Genomic DNA, 19,421 nt, shown 5'->3' with positions numbered 1-19,421 from the left:
TCACCAGCTGGAAAGTAAGCTGTTCACCACTGGGTGCAGCCAGTCAGCCACTTCACCCCCCACTGCCCAGTCCATTCATTGAGACCATAACGCATGAGCTTCTGTAGGAGGAGGGTGTGGGAAACTTGTGCTTTTAAGACTTGGAGAAATCCAGGTAGACATTTCCACTGCCCAGCCAGCACCAGCTGAGCAAATTACCTTGTTGTAGAAGGTGATCAGGTTTATCAAGCACAGTTTGCCCCTAGTGAATTGATGCTGGCTTTTCCCGATCACGTGCTTGATTTGACTTGTGATAGCCCCCTATGGAGGGTTTATGAAGGATTCACTCCATAATCTTCCTAGGAATCTTCTGTATTTGCTGGAGAAATATATTCTCAGGACATACAGATTTATCAAAATTGTACAATTTAGAAAAAAGTACACACTTCTGTGGAAGGAGACATGGAGTTAAAACTTGGATTAGGAGTGACAGTCTTGGATATTTGCAGTATAAATTATGAAAGACAAAATTCATACCTGGTCTTAAAAATCAAGCAAAATCAGTATTGAGTAGTGCTTATTAAAGTAATTTAGTTTTGCAGTATTGTTGCTCAAGCAACAATATTTGTCATCTTTGTTAGGAAGAATGCTTCTCCCACAGTTATGGGTGTATTCTACTGTACTATTTGTCGTGGCGATTTTCCCCTTCTAGAGTTCTAGTTACATATTAGTTTTGCAAATTTGGGAATTAACATTGTCTATGCTTATTTGCTACACAAATGTTAAGATAAAATTCTGAAAAATGTAACAAGGAATATTTTTGTTTTCCATTATAAACCCCTTTATTAAAATCAGTAGGGAGGAAGAGCAGACAATTTAAAGCAACATACTGTATTTTCTTCCTCTGTAGATGATGGAGAGAAACAGCAAAAACATTACAGACTGTCATCAAAAACAGCTCCAAAAGAGAGTTCTCAGTTGCCTGCATTGCCATTGGTAGACCAAGAGTCTTCATCTTACAAAGAAAGATTTATTCCTCCTGAGCTTAGCATCTGGGATTATTTCATTGCAAAGGTAATTTTTTGCTCTTATGACAATTAATTTTCTTCTGTCACTCATGGAATGATGATTTTTTTTTTAATTAGTCTTTATTCTAGGTATCAGTTTACATGTGTGATAAGCTGCCTGTTTTTATTACTCATCTTTACCTTTTTCTAACACACTATACGTATTTTTGAAACAGCTGTTTTAAAAACTTGTTACAAAGTAAATTTGTTTTCAGATAATTGTCTGAACAAAACATTGCTTTTTACAGTTGCAGAATATAAATGTATAGTTAATGATGGATCAGATATTTAGATAAATGGGAAAATGTGAGTAGCTTTTTATAGTCTATTTCAAATAGGTGAAATGAATATGTGTACTTACTAGAAATCAAATTATGCTGCCATTTGTCAAGTCTGCTGTGGCAGATTTTCCTTTGTAGAAAGCTACATAATTGCATGGAGTTGTATGGTACATTTCTGTATTAAATATTAGCCATATGGAGCTGTTGGAGCAAGTCCAGAGGAGGGCCACAAGGATGATCAGGGGGCTGGAGCACCTCCTGTATGAAGATAGGCTGAGAAAGTTGGGGCTGTTTGGCCTGGAGAAGAGAAGGCTGCATGGAGACCTCATAGCAGCCTTCCAGTATCTGAAGGGGGGACCTACAAGGATGCTGGGGAGGGACTGTTCATTAGGGACTGTAGTGGGTAGGACAAGAGGTAATGGGTTCAAACTTAAACAGAGGAAATTCAGGTTAGGCCTAAGGAAGAAGTTCTTTACTGTGAGGGTGGTGAGGCCCTGGAACAGCTTGCCCAAAGAAGTGGTAAATGCTCCATTGCTGGCGGTGTCCAAGGCCAGGTTGGACAGAGCCTTGGGTTACATGGTCTGGTGTGAGGCGTCCCTGCCCATGGCAGGGGGATTGGAACTAGATGATCTTAAGGTCCTTTCCAACCCTAGCTGTTATGTGATTCTGTATCTGCAAAAAAAATACATAAGCAGTAATTTAGGAGCAAGGAAATGCAAATACTTAACTCAGTGAGGCCCTGATAGTGGGCTTGTAATCGTTGAACACTATAGGCAGGGGATAGGATTTTCTTGTTGTTTAGTCATTGAGCCATTAGAAGAGCTACAGAATATACACTGGGGGTTTTGGCTTCTCTGACAAATAACAAGCTCTATTTGTTATTTGATATATCTGATGTGAATCTAAAGCAAAATATAAATTGGAAAACTGCTAGTAATTTCATTGTCAGCATTCAAGTTTTAAGTCATGTAAAAGAGCTGTTAAAGTAGGCAGTGCTCATGGACAGTTACCCTCTCATGAGGTACAAACTCCAAATGTTACTAACTGTAAGATATTGTCTGCTTTTTTTGTAAAAGGAATTAGATATTATAATGGTGTATTTTGTAAAAGGCATTAGATACTATAATGGTGCATTTTTTAAAAGATAATTTAAAACTAAATATTGGTAAAAGATACTCAAGGAATATTGTTTAAATTGTTAGCCTTTTCTTCCATCAAAATGTAGAGTGGAATATGATTCAGAAGAAAGTCAGGAAAGTGGTGATGATGAAGATATTGATGGAGATGTGTTTGCATCAAATTCACATAATCAAGAACATTCTAATTCAAATTCATACAGGTAAGTAACTCTTTAGAATGCAAGATATTCTGTAATGGCTAGACTTGCATTTCTGGTCTTTTACTTTTGAGATAATAAACTAGTTACTTCATTTTTCATGACAGTGCATTATCCAGACAGTAGTTAATATTTCACAATAATAATAATTTTATTAATACTTGGTATAGTGACTTCTGAATTCAGAGAAATTATAATATCCTGAAACATGGTTTGTAGTTTTCAGCAGTTTATAATGAGGATTTAAAGCTCTAAATTTAAATCCTAACCATGAATAAATGAAAAATTTCTTTTCCTATTAGTAAATGACTTACTAGTGCTTTCTTGTTAGTTGGTCACTGATGAGATTGGCAATGGTTCAGCTGGTACTTCACAATTTGAAGACTTTCTACCCTTTGGTTGGACATGACCTTTCAGGTAATAAGCAGCAGAGTTGTCTTTTTATACTTAGCCACACTTAAAATCAGTAATGTGTTGAATAATATGTATGTCATAGCTTTATTTATAGCTCAAAAGTTCTTTCTTTTTATGATCTTGTAATAATATATATCACATAAGTATGTCTGTGAAATGAAATGATGGGTGGACAAGATGTCTGTGTGAGAAGAAATACTAGTTAGCAGAAGTCTGCATATGTAGGGTTTTTTTTTGCATGTTAGTTGTACAAGAATGTTTGCAGTATTTATTTCTTGGTGGAAACCTTACATTTTTTTGTAGTTCAAGTTACATTATTTGCTTTTTCATAGAATTGTGGAATAGTTTGAAAGAGACCTTTAAAGAGAGGTCCAACCCATCTCTCATGGACAGGGGACATCTTTCATAAATCATGTTGTTCAAAACCCCACCTAACCTGGCCTTAAACACTTTCAGGGATGGGGAATTTGCAAATTCTCTGGCAACTTGCTCCGGTTTCTCACCATCCTCATTGCAAAAAAACCTCTTCCTTCTGTCTAATCTAAACATACTCTCTTCTAGTTTGAAACCATTATTCCTTCTGCTATCAGTACAGGCCTTGGTAAAGTCTTTCTCCATTGTTCTTGTTAAGTCCCCTTTAAGTATTGAAATAAGGTCTCCCTGGAGACCTTCTCAAAGCTGAACAACTCTGTGTCAGCCTTTCTTCATAGAATGGGTGTTCCAACCTTCTGACCTGCTCTAGTAGGTCCACGACTATCTTGTACTGGGAATCCCAGAGCTAGATGCAATACTTCAGGAGAGGTCTCGTGAGAATGAGTAAGAGGGCGTGAATCACCTCTCTCACCCTACTGGGTGCCCATCTTTTTATGCAGCCCAGGATGCGATTCGCTTTCTGGTCTGCAAATACAAATTTGTTTCCTCAGGTACAATTTTTCATCACTGGTATCCCTAAGTCTTTCTCGACAGGGCTGCTCTCAATACCTTCACCCCCACCCGCAGCCTGTATTGCTGGGGATTGCCCTGATCCAGGTGCACTTGTTCTTGTGAATGAGCTTCAGGAGGTTCCCAAGGGTCCCACTCCTCAAACCTGTCAAGGTCCCTCTGAGTGGCATCCCTTCACTCTAGTAAGTCAACTGCATCACTCATCCTGGTGTTATCTACAAACTTGAGGCACTCCCTACCATTGCCTATATCATTACCAAATACGTTGAAGAGTACAGATCCCAATATGCACCCATGAGGGACTTCTTGCTGATTTAAATTTGACATAGAACCATTAATTCAAACTCTTTGATGCAGTGATTCAGCCAGTTCCCTTATCCATCAAATAGTCCACCCGTCAAATCCATATTGCTCCAATTTAGAGGTAAGGATGTTGTGTGGGACCGTGTCAAAGGCTGTACAGAAGTCAAAAGTGAAGGACATCAGTTGCTCTTCCCTTGCCCACCACTGCAGGCAGTCCATCATAGAATGCTACTCGGTTAGTCAGGCACAATTAGCCCTTTGTGAAGCCTTACTGGTTTTCTCAGGTCAGCTGCCTGTCATCCACGTGCATTGACATAGCTTCCAGGAGGATCTGTTCCATGGTATTTAATACGTCAGCACTGGAGAAGTCTGTTCCCCTCTTTAGCACAGAGCAGTTCATTATTATTTTTTTTTTAACTTGCAAATACCAAGTTGAGGTTTGAATAAAGCTTATTTTTGGAGATATGTGAAGTACACTTCAGCCTTCACCTCTGGAATTATCTTTGTCAAGGTTATAATGAAGAAGGAAGGGTTTTTTATTATTCTTGTTTTTCTAGAGCTTCCAGTTAGCTCCCCAATATGCCATGCAGTGTTGAAAATGCTACAGCGCTGGGAACAGGTTCTTCTCCGACATCTTGAGCTATATGGGGGTCCACCTCAACATTATATTTCAGTTCATGCTTCTGAAGATATCCTAGCTGCTGGTCCTGCATTGCTTCGCCACAAAACTTTACTTGAGCCTACAAACACTCCATTCAGGTGTGCCTAATTTCTATAAACAGTGACTATAGTATCTTTAGTATACTGTTAATGCATGTGATAAACCATAACTGTGATAACAATATAATTCCAATTTCTGGAGTTGTGGGTACACGTCAGAACTCATATATCACTGGTCCTAAGTAAGATCAGGAAAAGAAAATCACAGGTTACAATTTTTTTAAAAGTTTTTTTATTGAAGCAGAATGTACTGGATTTGATATCTCTGTGGAAGAACTATGGTTCACAGTAAAATAATAGCAGATTTGCAAATTTGCTCTGAGAGATAATTAAGGATGAGTGAAAATGAATTAAATAATTTCCCTGTCTCTGGAAGGAATAGAAGTATGTACTTACCAATATCTTGTCATAAAATCAGAGAAGAGATATTTATATAATATTTGCATAGCTGTGACTTCACCTAGTTGCATGTTCAGCCAGAAAAGTGTGCTCAGTTTCTTAAATTATCAATTTCAAGTAGATTCTTTTTTTTTTAAATTTTTTTTTCTAATAATGCTGTCACCTGTGGTTGCAGAATCAACAGAAAGTTTGTCTTTCTGTTGTAAAATACCACCCAGTTGTCACGATTTTAGTAGCTTGAGTTGATTAAAAAGGAGCAGTTTAACATGTATCTGCTGGCTGGCATTGTTTTTAAATTGTGATTTAAAGTGGTTCAGGGTTTGATATTTTTTGGCCTACCATAAGCAGTTATATTTGTATTTACAATTATGCTTGAATATACAGTTTCTATGGATAAGCATAAATATTTGAAGTCTGATCTGATTCTACAGTCCTTCCAATTTTGTTACTGAAAAGTCATGATTGTTTCAGAGATGCTATGTAATTGATGTGTTCCTAGCCGGAAGTGTTAGTCATTCATTTTCCATGTGAATGAAGTACTCATTAGCAATAAACAAAAATGATCCACATTGTAAAGAATGAGGTGGGCTAACAAATTATGCTGACCTTATTGTTCTGTAATCTCTTGAAGAGTTTTTTCTCACTTGTCTCAAGATAGGAGGTATAAATGCTACATGTTCTTTTCTATCTTTCTTTTGCATTTCATCTCATACATAGGTTTGCCAGGAAGATGGTACCAGAATGCTTCTGAATAGGTCCTGTTCAGAGTTTAGAGACCTGTAGTTTTGCTTGAGCATGTCTTCTGACTATAGCTTGATTAGACTAGAAGATATTGCAGTCTTATGATTGTGATGTAAATTTTTATTTTAACTGGGCTTTTTAGATCTGACAGTCATGCTGCACTATCAGTGAAGAGGCTCTGGCAGTATCTGGTTAAACAGGAAGAAATCCAGGAAACCTTTATCAGAAATATTTTCGCAAAGAAGCGATGCCTTAATGAGGTTAGTATCTTATATAAGATGCATAAAATATTGCAGGTCAATCTCTAAGGTTTTACTTAAGTTATTTGTCTAATCTGTTTACTTTCTAGAGCACAATTAGATATCCACTTGGCTGTGGCTTTAAATTGGCAGTATTCCATTTTGAAAATCTTTGTCCATTGTTTCACTGAAAACAAAAATCATGTTACTATTCAATTTTAGTAAGAAAAACAGTTAATATTTCTGTCCCTGATAACTTGTTCCAGTGTCTAGCTGGATTCTGGGTTCCAGATTCAGTTAAATCTTTTAGAGCTGTGGTTCTGTAATGGAGTTTTTTGTTGTTTTGTTTTTTCCCCCTCTTTCCTTAGTTGCTCCATTTCTATTTACTCCCAATAATTTGAATGAATCACTTTTATTACAGAAAAATATGGACTAGTAAAAACATAGGAGAAACAAGATTTGAGCAAGTTCAAAAAATGCAGGAGAAAGTATTCATGACTAGTAAAGCCATGGCAGCAAAGAGTACAGTGTGAGCTAATCTTTGTCCTGTCACAGCTAGAATATTAGCTTGTTTATTTGTGTCTAATTGTGTTCACTGCGCGCTGCCGTTAAAAGGAAAATTTTTCATTTTTTCTTGTCCTTTAAAAATGCACCATTTCTGGTCATGTCCTGTGTTAATGCAGCCATGTTGCTATGCTGTATGGAAAAGTATTTTGGAGTATTTCAGATGTGCTTCATATGTTTTCAAATAGGATCATTGGCAGTCTTACATAGCGTAGTTGTGTTGGCTATATTTTGTATCCTCTTGTCACTGATAAAATGTCAGTGGAGATCACTTATTTTTTAGTAAATTATACTTTTGAGATGGATAAGGTGCTGTTCCAATACAGAATAGGTAAATCAGTGTCTTATGTACTGAATATAGCATTTAGAATCTAATTACTGCTACTATATAAAATAAGGGTGTATGTGAATGCAGACATAGTGTTGTGTTTCAGTTGTTCTCTGTTGGTGTAAACAAAGAGGACTTAAAGCTGTCCTTGATACCTTGCATGTTATGTCTTATCTATATTTTCTGTTCTGTGGTTATTCTTTCCTTGGTGAAGTCATTAGAGGAGCACAATGAAACCATGAAAAATTCTGTGGTGGAGGAGCCCATCATCAATAAGGTACATAGTAGTAACGCTCAAGTTAGTTAGACCTTACATCATGAAATATTTCCTTTTTGAAATGGTGCTGATCTGATCTCCCTTAAAATATCTTTGCTGATAAGAAAAAGACAAAAATATAGTTTTGCAAGAGATTCGGTTAAACTGTTATAGAGCCTATCTGAAGCTAAATGTATCTTAGAAAGCTAGATTAAACAACCAGGGAAGAACAGTATCTATTATCAAACTCCACAGCTATACCGGTTGAAGAGCTGAGACTGAGATTTGCCTATGTGACAAAAAATTAGTAGTACTGTAGGAACGTAGTACATACAGGACCTTTCACCAATATGAGCTGACGAGCATAGTTGCCTGTAAATAGAGGTAGTTAACTGAAGTCAGAGCAGTTTGTTAGTATGATAGTAGTTTGCTACTAGAAATTTTTGCTGAGCCTTAGTTTTAAGATGGTTGAAAGTGAACTGTGTAACAACTTTATAGTGACTTTCTTGAAAGATTGGTATGAAAGATGAAAAAGGTATAATATTATGCCTAGAATTGAAAACACTTTATTTTTCAGTATTCTTTTACAAAACTGGTGAGAAGATACAAATGACAAATGAAAACACTGTGGTGTTTGTAGACTACCTTGTTGTTATTAACTATGCAATAAAACAGTATTAGCAAGAAATTGGAATCAATCTTTCATTATTAGCACCCCAAGTGTGCATGGAGTCTCACTGGTTTTTAGCATTCTTAAGTTGAAAAACTTGAGAATGGACAAAGTACTGTGAGTTCTGTGACAAATTAACATTTCTGTGTTGCTGTGGCAAACCCAGCATGGCAGTGGGAAGCTACATTGTTACACATGAAAGAGGTGTTTGCAGGTTACATTTGTCATATTTTCTTAGACTTAAAATTGAGAAAAAAATAGATGAAATTTCATATTATCTGGTGTTTGGTCTCTCTTCTTCCAGTTAAAAGCACTGTTGCTTAGACGTTTGCATTTAAACACGCTTTGCTTTTAAATACAGGTAGAAACAGATACAGGATACCCAGGAAGCAAGGCAAGAATAATCCATAAAGAGTCTGACATCATTACTGCTTTTGCAGTCAATAAGGTGAGTTTAAAGGAGGTAGGATAATCTAATTGTGTTGTACTTCCACCTGATAAACAGATTGTAGTCCTATTGTGCATGGGTGAGAGGTCCTTTGCCAGCCATGCTGCTACAGCTTTGACTCTTAGCACTTCCTTCTCTAAAGCACTTTGTAATTATCTTTTCATAGTTAAACAGTTCTACTACAGATTGTCTTTTTTTCTCTTGTGCAGTGGATTGAGAGAAGGGAGAGGTGGGCTCTACTTTTTTTTAAGCTTGTGTGTAGGAATATTTTTCTTTTTCTATTGAAGGCAACCAGGAATTCATCTTTTCTTCTCCTGTTTAACCATTTAAGCCTTAAGAAGTGGAGAAGAGGAGCTTGGTTGCAAGCATTGTAGTATAGTGACCTCTTGTAAGCAAGAAGAAACTAGAACTGTTTGAGATAGTGTGTGATGCTATCCCAGATGTAAATAGACTTTTAGAAAGGAAGTGTCAAGATTAGACAGTTTAAATAGATTTGGAGACATAAATATTTGGGTTTTATAAATTGATTGCATATGTTTTTGCAAACAATTGTACCATAACAAGAGAAAATCTTTCAAAAAGCACCCTTTTGAGTATTCCGTTTGTAACTGCCTTAATGTGTGCTATGTTTTTTCCAGGCTAATCGGAACTGCATTGCAATAGCATCGAGTCATGACATACAAGAATTAGATGTTTCTGCAATTTTAGCTACACAAATCTATACCTGGGTTGATGATGATGTGGAAATAGAAAATAAAGGGTATACTTATTCTGTTTCTAAAATAACAGTTTGACTGTGTTTAAATTGGTGTAACAAAGCATGGTATTTGATATTTCTGTTTGGAATCTAACTTATGTTGTTTCATTTATAGGGCTGATGATTTCTTAGTTATACATGCTCGTGATGATCTGGTAAATGTTCAGGGAACCACTCCCTATACTCATAGTAATCCCGGCACACCTATCAATATGCCTTGGCTTGGTAGTACACAAACTGGCAGGGGTGCATCTGTGGTAAGTTGCTTGTCAAAGATTAGCCTTATGTACTCTGTCTACTTCTCTCCTTTTGTGTTCTCAGTGTTGCTGGTTTTATTTTACAGTTAGCATGTAAGTAGATGTTTCTTTTGTATGTCACCAAGGTGAGCCGGAATTTTTATCTGATTAATAAGTTAAAATACTGCACAGAATTCAAGATACACCAAAGCAAGCCAGACTTTTTAGTGAAGCTGTATTTGCTTTCTTTACTTAAGATACATTGTTTAAAAATAAAGATTCAGGGTTCAGGTAAGAATTTGTAGCATGAAGTGTTCTCTAATGACTTGAAGCCAATGCTGTATCTAAAAAGCATATATTCAGGAGATTTCAGGATGTAAATTTGTGAAGATTAGGTATTTGTATAAAATACTGAGCTAGATTTTCATTTTAAGCATAATCTTAAGTTTCATTCTGAGTTCCAGACTATTCCAGTTTTTATTTAAAAGTAAATACCAACTTCTTCTCTAATACCAAGTACCACTGTAATACACTGTTTACTAGTAGAAGCCTGTATTGTGGAAAGGACAGTGAATGAAATCCTAAAGCAGATTTCACTGGCTTCGAAAGAAATGAGTTAAACTCTGGAAACTGAGCAGCTTGAATTTGAGGAAAATGGGGTCCTTGGTTTTCATAAAAATAGGGAAGCCAGGACTGCAAAAACAGGATCAGCTGCAAACATCATGTGTAGTTTGAACTGCACATCATGCTGATGTATGACTGTTTATCTCCAAAGCTGTTGTCAGCTCTGTTGTCTTTGAATTGCTGTGTAGTTTTGCCATAACCCTACGTAGTAGCATTATTAAATATCTCACTTCTGAAGGTCATGGTTTAGATGAGACAATCAGTTTCACTGCTCAGCATTTCTGAAATACACTAGAGAGAGGGACACCCAGTGAAGTGTGACTATGTCCACCTGAGTAAATTGAGCCTTCTTTTCGTAGAGATGATATCTCTATGAGCACAAGGGGAGCTCTTACTTTTAGAAATAAATTGTGTCTCTGGAGTGAAGCCTTCCCCTGAGCAAAAAGCTCTTAGCTCAGATCTAATTCAGATAAAATGATAATTCTAGTCTGGCCATTGACGTACTTGGTTACTATGCACCGTAGATGCTCTCTAATAATGCAGATCTGTTGAATAGTTAGCTGGGAGATGCTTTTTTTGAGCCACTTAACTGAAATGGTCCGACAAGACACCTATACCTCATGACATGTCTGCACGTAGATGTGGAGTTTTCCTGGATAACTGAATACATTAAGTCTTGTGACTTGACTGCGCTTTGCGACATTTTAACAGCTCACAGGAAGTCCATAAGTGGTAGAAGAATAAAATGTGAATTCATATTGTAGTTGATTTTTTAAATGATTTGGTGATTAGGAGTAGTAAATAAGGAATGAGTATTATAAGAGTGATGATGTTACCCACATATGGAAGTGGGTATTGTGCCAGTACCTACACCTCTCCCTTCTGTTTAGGAACTACTGATCCTTGTTGCCAGTTTTGCAGCTCTGGTTTTACAGTTGGGTGTCTTCTGCAAGTATTCTTTGAATGCTTTTGCCACTTTCTCCTCTCACTTCTATTTTTATATATTCATATATGTGTATGTATGTATACACGCAGAGAGATGTACAGAATTTTTGTGTGTGTTCCTTAAAGTAATTACATAATCTATTAATGTAAACTATTCTTACGCGACCTTTTATATGTAGCAAAGCTTTACCTAAGGAAATATGGCTGTGCTTGTGTTGAATGTGTTTGCCATCAAACTTCAGACCTACGTTCTGTGTGGCATGCTGCTTGACTTCGGCAGAGAGCTAGCCATAGCATATGTTGACATCTGCCCCCTAGGGAGAGCAGCAAAGGTACTGAATGAAGGACAAAGTAAATGAAGGAAGATACAGGGACTCTTGGGAGGAAATATATTTACTGTTGAAAGACTCAAATCTGGAGGAAAACCAGCTTCTCCAAAATCTTTCTTTTGCTACTATTTGTTACTTTGTTTCTTCAGATACTGCTTTTGATCCTTGTTCTGATCTTTGCTTTTCCATAATTGGCAGACCATTTAATAAATACAGTGCACTGTTCTTTACCATTACTGGCTTTTCAGTCTTGCTTCACTTCCATCAGCAAGGGAAACTATTGGACTTACAATACTTGGGCAGTAAATATTTCCTTAGCTTTAAGGTTTTTCTGTTACTGTCCTTCATTGTTTCCTCTTGCACAGTTCATACAAGGTAAGTAAGGAGGCTCAGCACAAGATCATTCTGTGTGATTACACAGTTCTTACATGAGGTGCTTCTAAGAGGGTACCGAAGTAAATCGTGCATTCTGTCAGCTTTGAAACTCAGGTAATGTCCAACAGTTTGTCTTCCAAGCCGGTATGACTGATACCAATAATCACCAGTTTAATAATAGGTGGGTTGAATTTTAAGCTTTTTTATTCTTCAGTTTTAATGCACATTAGGCCCAAAGCACCCAACTGTCTAACAAAGCAGTCAGTGTTCTAGGCGTCAGCTATTGTTAAAGAGAGACTGAAGGCTAGCAGTATCAAATGCTTAAGGAGAGACTGAAGGCTAGCAGTATCAAATGCCAGTTATATTGGTAATTGGAAGTATTTGCATTTGATTATGATTTGATTCTAAATCGCAGACACTGCACCAGAGATTTATGTTAGTGTAGTCTTTCAAAGGCACATTTCTATATGCTTGCATTTTTCCAAAGCATTATGTGATCATGATGCATGCTTGTTTGTTGAATGAAGGAAAATTACTTCCATTGACTTCTGGGTAAAAGTAGGTATAAAACTTGACACAGCCCCTCATTTTGGGGAAGAAATAGAATGAGCATGAATAATTCTTCTTTCACTTACACAGAGATAAACTGTAAGTTTAGAGAGCCAAGTACTGCAATTTTTTTACTGATTTGTGTATAGACTAGTGTTTGAAGAATATAATCCTCTGTTGTCATAAGTCTTATAATGCATATATTGTCTAAATCTTCCAAAATCATAGAGTCCTAGAATGGGCTGAGTCAGAAGGGACTTTCAAAGGTCATCTAGTCCAACCCCCCTGCAGTGAGCAGGATATCTTCAACTAGATCAGGTTACCCAGAACCACATTCAGCCAAAATATGATTGAGAGGATTGCAATTACTCCACTAATCCAAATACCAGGAAATTTTAACAAGAAAATAAATTATTTCCCTGAAAGTGTTTCTTTCCTCCTTTTTGTTTGCAAACTGAAAGTTTGGAAAACATTGCTTTTCAATTCTTTGGAACATATTTAGTAATATGAAGCAAGTAAAAATAATTTATTCGTACCAGTCTTCCAGTTCACACCCTGATATAATTGGAAGCCGGGGAGAATGGCATACTTAAAATACTTGATCTGTTATCTACTGTTTCAGTGACAAAATAGTGGCAAAATGCTATATAAAATTAGAGCAGTTGAAAATCAGGGTTAGACTTGATGATCTTAAAAGGTCTTTCCCAACCTACATGTTTCTGTGAAAGTTCACTGCCAGCTAGTTACTGATGCATAGAAGGTGGTATGCTGCTTTATTGAAACTGAGTGCTCTAGCCACAAGCTTTTATTTGTGCTATCATTTAAAGTTAAAACCTAGCACAAATATGAATTTATGCCCTCTTCTCCTCCAAAATATCATGTAAATAGTACATGCATGAGCAAACTGAATCCAACAATTTTCTGAAGACAGTCCTCAAAGTAGTCAGATGAGAGGAACTAACAGGAAACAAAAGAAGGAAAGCTTGACTTGATGTACATTAATAGAAAGAAAAGAAGGGAGGAGACATGCAAGGAAAATACAGATAAATTTCCCTGATGAAAAACCTCTACCACTTCTTTCCTGTTGTGGGTCGGACTTAATTAGATGAGGTTTTTATCTTAACTGTCTAATGTCTCCACTATATTTATTTAGCTCTTTCCAGTTATGGATTAATCAGCTAAGAATCAGCATTCTTGGTACAGTGCCTTGCTCTAAGCAAAGTTTGGAATTTGGGAACAAAGTGCTACTGAAAATCCATTGGATCTGTACTAGCAAAATTAGAAATGCTTTTGAAGAGTCTTTGATTTACCAGTTGTTAGGTATATTGCTTATTATGGATGGCTGCAAATAATCACTTTTCAGTCAATGACAATGAATTAACTAGACTTGAAAACAAATATATTCCTTCCTATTTTTTACTTCTTTTAAAGTTTGTTTACCTCTTTCTTTACATGCTTCTGCCTCTCTCTTGCTTATCTTACAATATTCAGGAATATTCCAATAAATTTAATGGAATCAGAAAGGAATTGGCAAGAAAAGAGGTAAGACTGCAGTCTAAGGAGTGTTTATATTTGGATCCATAAATCTCTGAGGGAAAAAGTTAATATTTACCTAGATGTGTAAAGTTGTAGAAGTATTAAGATCTACACTAGTCTTGAAGAAATTGACTTCTGTCTGCATTTCTAAACCCCCAATACTTGCTTTCAGTAGGAATCTTGATAGGAAACAGTTCTGTGTGATCAGTAATTATTCTAGTTCAGTAAATTCTTTTCCAGTAGTATTGTTTAATTTTCTTTTATTCTGTATATTGAACAGATGCTCAAGAAGGCTATTAATAATGTCAGAAGAATGGCTTCTCATCCAACATTACCATATTGTAAGTTCAGTTTTGCCAAGAAAAAGAGAGGTTAGCTAAAGATGATAAACTTACTGGCCCTGTTTCTTAGTATACTATTTTGTACTAGCACAGCAGTATACTGTATGTTTTTAAAGTTGATTATAAGCCCTATTTTACTGAAATGGCTTTTCCTTTCCCCCCGAGAAAGTATGGGGGATATAGAATAGCCTTTAGAAAAAGTGGGGTTTTTTTTGTTTGGTGTTTTTTTTTTAAGAACAAAAGTACTTATTTCTATTTTATTTGTGACTTGGGTAAAAGCATGAAAATAGGTAAAAAATAGTATGAAAAAGATACATTACTATGTCCCAAGTAAAGAGCTTTTTATTTCAGTACCATCTAAATATTGTTCTTAAACAATGAGTAAGTACAGTTCAATAATGTTTGAATACATTAAACAACAACTTAAAACAGTTTTGAGTTTCAGTGGTACTCATTACTACATTATGCCATCTACTGTGGCACATAGTATGGAACTAGTTATTTTGAGGATGTTATGGGCTGGTGTGAGATTTCTTAACATTTTGGAAGCAACCTTCCTGCTCAACTGCTACAACATCTCTGAAAAGTCATGTAAATATTTTCTGTTGCAGACCTGACAGGTGCTCAAGACGGAAGTGTAAGAATGTTTGAATGGGGTCATGCACAGCAAATCACATGTTTTCGGTCCGGTGGGAACTCAAGGGTAACTCGAATGAGATTCAATTACCAAGGAAATAAGGTAACTGATAGCGCTGTACTTGCCCTCTTCTAATATAATTGTAAACTAGCAGAAACAATGCTTCAAACTATGCTTCAAATCTAAGGTGTTTCTCTGAATTGTGGGTAATTCCTCTATAATATGTACATATGTATTTACAATTAATACCTCTTTCAGTTTGGAATTGTTGATGCTGATGGATATATAAGTTTATATCAAACAAACTGGAAATGTTGTGCACTTACTGGAACTTCACCTAAGCCATATTTGGTAAGCTGAAAACTAAATTTTCTTCTATAAACTTGTGTTGTGCTCTCTTAACTTCCTTCCTCCTTCAGAATAGTTAGAAGAGGGCAGGAACTGTGTTGATAACCCATATTAATCAAGATTTAGCAATACAATGTTGACATTTTGTAATCTGTATTATGGCTGAGTTCTTAAATCCTAGTCATACTTACTAAGTTGGAAAGAAGAAAATGCAGTGTTAGATCTAAAATAACTTTTTTTTTTGAGACTTGTTAATAATTGTCAATTGTTAATTATCAAAAATGCAGGACTAGAAAGTATATTTATGTGAGAAATTAAAGAGTATCAGAAGGCATTCACATCCCTTTATAAGTCTGCATTCCTTAAATTATCTTCTAAACAGCTTACATTCTTGAGGAAGCTCTAGATTTTATACTTGCATAAAATCAATTACTTTTGTAATTAATTTCTAAACTGCAATTTTTCAGACTTGGCAGTGTCATAATAAGACAGCCAATGACTTTGTTTTCATCAGTTCTGCATCTTTGATAGCCACAGCGGGATTGTCTTCTGACAACAGGTAAGAGCTGCTGTGATAACGCATAAAAATTAAGTGGTACTATGTTTTCTCTCATTCAGTCTTATTTTCTTTTGATGACTCTCCTCAAGCAGTTTAAAAGAAACATGAATACTCCTGCTCTTTTTACTTCTTTGTGGGAGGGGGAGAGAAGCAATGTTTGCAGCTAAATTCCATGTGCCTATTAAAGGAGGTTCCATAGGGAAGCACAAATCCTCCATACATGTTCCATATGAGTAGGGGAAGTGGAGAAGGAGGTGCTGATCTCTTTCGCTGGTATCAGTGACAGGACGTGTGGAACTGGTTCAAAGCTGTGCCAGGAAGGTTTAGACTGGACTTTAAGAAGAATTTCTTTACTGAGAGGGTGGTCAACCCTGTCAGTGCCTAAGAGGCATTTGGACAATGTCCTTAATAACAGCCTTTAACTTTTGGTATGCCCTGAAAGGGTTAGGCAGTTGGATAATTATAGGTCCCTTCCAACTGAACTATTCTGTTCAAGTCATACAAGCCTGTCTTAAATTACTTTTGTAGATGTGGAGAGTTGGCGTAGGTTTACATTTCACACTTACTAAGTGTGTTTTGATCAAGAAATGGCAAAACCTGCTAGCATTCAGGTGAATTCAGCTACAAAAAAATTGTAATCTCAGTATGAATCCTTTATGATAAAAATTAATCATGGAATGATTGTGTACAGTGCATGTTCTTACAGTATTTGTACAACTACAAAAGTAATTTGGAGTCTGCTCAAAAGTTATTATTGAAAGTCTGCTTACAGACTATGCCTGAAACAATCTTTAAGGTTCAGATGACTTTTAAAGTGTTAAAATACTTCAGAGCATTTGTTCCTGAATTAAAACTGTTTTGTTTTTTTTCTTGTTGATTTTTTTTTTTTTTTTTTGGATTCCCCCCCCCCCCCCCAGAAATATTTGCCTTTGGGATACTTTGGTTTCACCTACAAATAGCTTGGTGCATGGTAAGTAAAATTAAATAAAACCATCAAAATATTTAATCACACTGTGATTGTGTTTGTATATGTAGAAAAGTTATTGTAGAAAATATTGGCAATGAAACATCTTTCACAGACCTGAGCATACCAGCAGGAATATAAAAACAGATTCTTGAGAAATTTAGTGCTTTATACAAATGGTTAGTTTCATGGATATGTGCACCGTCCTTTGCATAGCTTGTGCCTTTGCACAAGTGCAGCCCTTGACAGCCAGACATCTGTGACTTCTGTTCCTTTTTAAAAGATTGTGAGCAACTCCTGCTTGTAGTGACTAGCATGTTGAGAAAACAATAGCTGTAACATTGTAGAAGCTATAGTTTTTAGCACAGTTATGAGGTACGTATTTTCAGGATATGCATTCACACCCTTCAATTTAAGGTTCCTGTGGCTGTGTCTGTACTCATAAATCAGAGAGGCCCCACTCAAAATTTATTAGTTAAGTGTTAGACCAAATACTGGTACTATAAAGATAGCATTGAGCACTTGCAGTTAACATTATGTGTTTGGAAAATGTGCGAGGACTTGTTTTTTATGAACCTAAAATAGCCATTTGAAACTTGCAAGGTACTTGGGCAAGAGATTTAGGAGGACATCTTTTACAGGAAACTCATGCCTTAAATTATCAAGCATTAGAGAGTATTAAATTATTAAGCATTATCTTAAATTATCAAGCATTTAAGGCACTTACGCCTTAAATTATCAAGCATTTCAAGTTTTCATAGCTTGAAAAGAGTCTGTTTCTGGTCAAGGCTTAACAATTTGTGATTACACAGGGATCGAGAAAAGGATTTTTTTTATACAGTTTGCATCTGCTTGAGAATACTGAAACTTCAAGATGTCTGACGTGAACCTGGGCTTTAATATATATGGTACTGCAATAAATGTACTGGTTGTAGTCAGTTGGATTACTAAAGTAACTGTTGCTACTGTCTCGAAACATTACAGCTTGATAGAAAATTGAAGTTAGTACTGTGTTTTATTTAAATTACTTTGCTTTGGTTTTCAGCTTTTATCTGTCATGATAGTGGAGCGACTGTGCTAGCATATGCTCCAAAACATCAGCTGTTAATCTCTGGAGGCAGAAAAGGCTTTACATGTATAATTGATCTTCGACAAAAACAGCAGCAACAGTTACTCCAGAGTCATGATTCTCCAGTCAAAGCGATTGCTGTTGATCCCACAGAAGAGTATTTTGTCACAGGATCTGCTGAAGGCAACATAAAGGTATTAATGAAGGGAAGGGAACAGATGGTGATGGAGTGTAAATTCAAAAAGAGTCTTGCATAGGTGTGTAATAATCCGATATGTCATGTTTTCTTAACCCTGACTTTTCACTATTACTAATGTAATTATGAAATTTTAGTCTCACAGTCCTCCTTGTTGGTCTTACTGTAGTTCTCATATATACTCATTAAAGAAAATGAGTATTAATATTCTATAACTGGGTCATTACAGATTGCTACCTATCTTTTCATGTACAGTCAATGTCAGAAAAATTAATGCAAAATCTAGACCAGTTTCTCTATGACTCATTACTGGTGAATTTTAAGATCACAGTAATTATCCTTATAAGAATTTGATGTTTTGATGCTTTTTCAGGTATGGAGTCTGTCTACATTTAATCTTCTTCACACTTTCGTCAATGAGCATGCTCGACAGTCTCTATTCAGAAACATTGGGACAGGAGTCATGCAAATTGAGACGGGACCAGCAAATCACATATTCTCCTGTGGTGCTGATGGAACAGTAAAGATGAGGATCTTGCCTGATAGATTAAGCCCTTTAAATGATGTGTTAAAAAATGATGTGAAATTTATGATGTAATATTTTTCTCAGAACAGTGTGTAACATTCCCCTTCTACCATCCCTGAAAATACTTTTCCTGGAACTAGCCAACAAAGCAGATACACAATGATAGCTTGTGCCACAAAGATGCACTTTTTGGGTTTTTTTGTCCCCATGTTTATTACCTGAAACTTTAAGCCCCTGATGTACTGATGCCTTTTTTCTTCAGATTTTGACTGTTGCCTAAAAAAAAGCTATATATGGCTCCAAATTATATAGTTATAATACTATTAAGATGTTGCTGAAGTGGTTTACTCTTCCTTTTGAGGTAGTTACACTCCCACCTTGGGCATGGCCTCTGTCCAGAGGGAAACCAGATAATGTTTCACTGTGGCAACTATTACAACTGTCTCTCTTCTCAACTGTAGTCAGCTGACATTAAAATATTTTACCTATGTATAGAAGAGAAAGCCTGTATGAATAGATAGTCCTGGCCATGCAAGCATTCATATAAGCCACTATCTGTCTCCATTCCTGGAATCCAGGCTGTTTACCTCTCTAACTTGCCTGATCTCCTTCCTCTGATCTAGGGTGTAAGAAACTGAAGGATGTTCTGTGGCTTGTCTTCTGTGCTATAGCTTGAATCTCTGCCATCAGGATGGCAGGCTTACCTTTTAAAAAGAAATATATTTTTTACCCTGAACACTCCC

At 36.2% G+C, this 19,421-nt stretch overlaps 1 protein-coding gene across 1 annotated transcript in view; it reads left to right on the top strand.

The window, feature by feature from the left end:
* Window positions 1-18,906, top strand: part of DMXL1 (Dmx like 1) — a 75,327-nt gene extending 56,421 nt beyond the window's left edge. Inside the window, exons 30-46 of the mRNA XM_057416677.1 lie at window positions 890-1,053; window positions 2,530-2,666; window positions 2,995-3,080; window positions 4,880-5,081; window positions 6,325-6,442; window positions 7,528-7,590; window positions 8,601-8,687; window positions 9,326-9,447; window positions 9,560-9,701; window positions 13,994-14,044; window positions 14,319-14,379; window positions 14,991-15,118; window positions 15,275-15,367; window positions 15,832-15,923; window positions 16,841-16,893; window positions 17,933-18,150; window positions 18,526-18,906. Coding sequence (XP_057272660.1) covers window positions 890-1,053; window positions 2,530-2,666; window positions 2,995-3,080; window positions 4,880-5,081; window positions 6,325-6,442; window positions 7,528-7,590; window positions 8,601-8,687; window positions 9,326-9,447; window positions 9,560-9,701; window positions 13,994-14,044; window positions 14,319-14,379; window positions 14,991-15,118; window positions 15,275-15,367; window positions 15,832-15,923; window positions 16,841-16,893; window positions 17,933-18,150; window positions 18,526-18,750 — 2,042 coding nt within the window. The 3' untranslated portion in view covers window positions 18,751-18,906. The remainder of the gene's footprint in view (window positions 1-889; window positions 1,054-2,529; window positions 2,667-2,994; window positions 3,081-4,879; window positions 5,082-6,324; window positions 6,443-7,527; window positions 7,591-8,600; window positions 8,688-9,325; window positions 9,448-9,559; window positions 9,702-13,993; window positions 14,045-14,318; window positions 14,380-14,990; window positions 15,119-15,274; window positions 15,368-15,831; window positions 15,924-16,840; window positions 16,894-17,932; window positions 18,151-18,525) is intronic.
* Window positions 18,907-19,421: the final 515 nt, after the last annotated feature.

This window comes from Pezoporus wallicus, unplaced genomic scaffold (genome assembly GCF_028554395.1).
Source record: "Pezoporus wallicus isolate ANWC-B61680 ecotype Strahan unplaced genomic scaffold, APGP_CSIRO_Pwel_v1 contig_3019, whole genome shotgun sequence".
NCBI classification, from domain to species: Eukaryota; Metazoa; Chordata; class Aves; order Psittaciformes; family Psittacidae; genus Pezoporus; species Pezoporus wallicus.
This window is presented reverse-complemented; position numbering and strand designations above follow the sequence as displayed.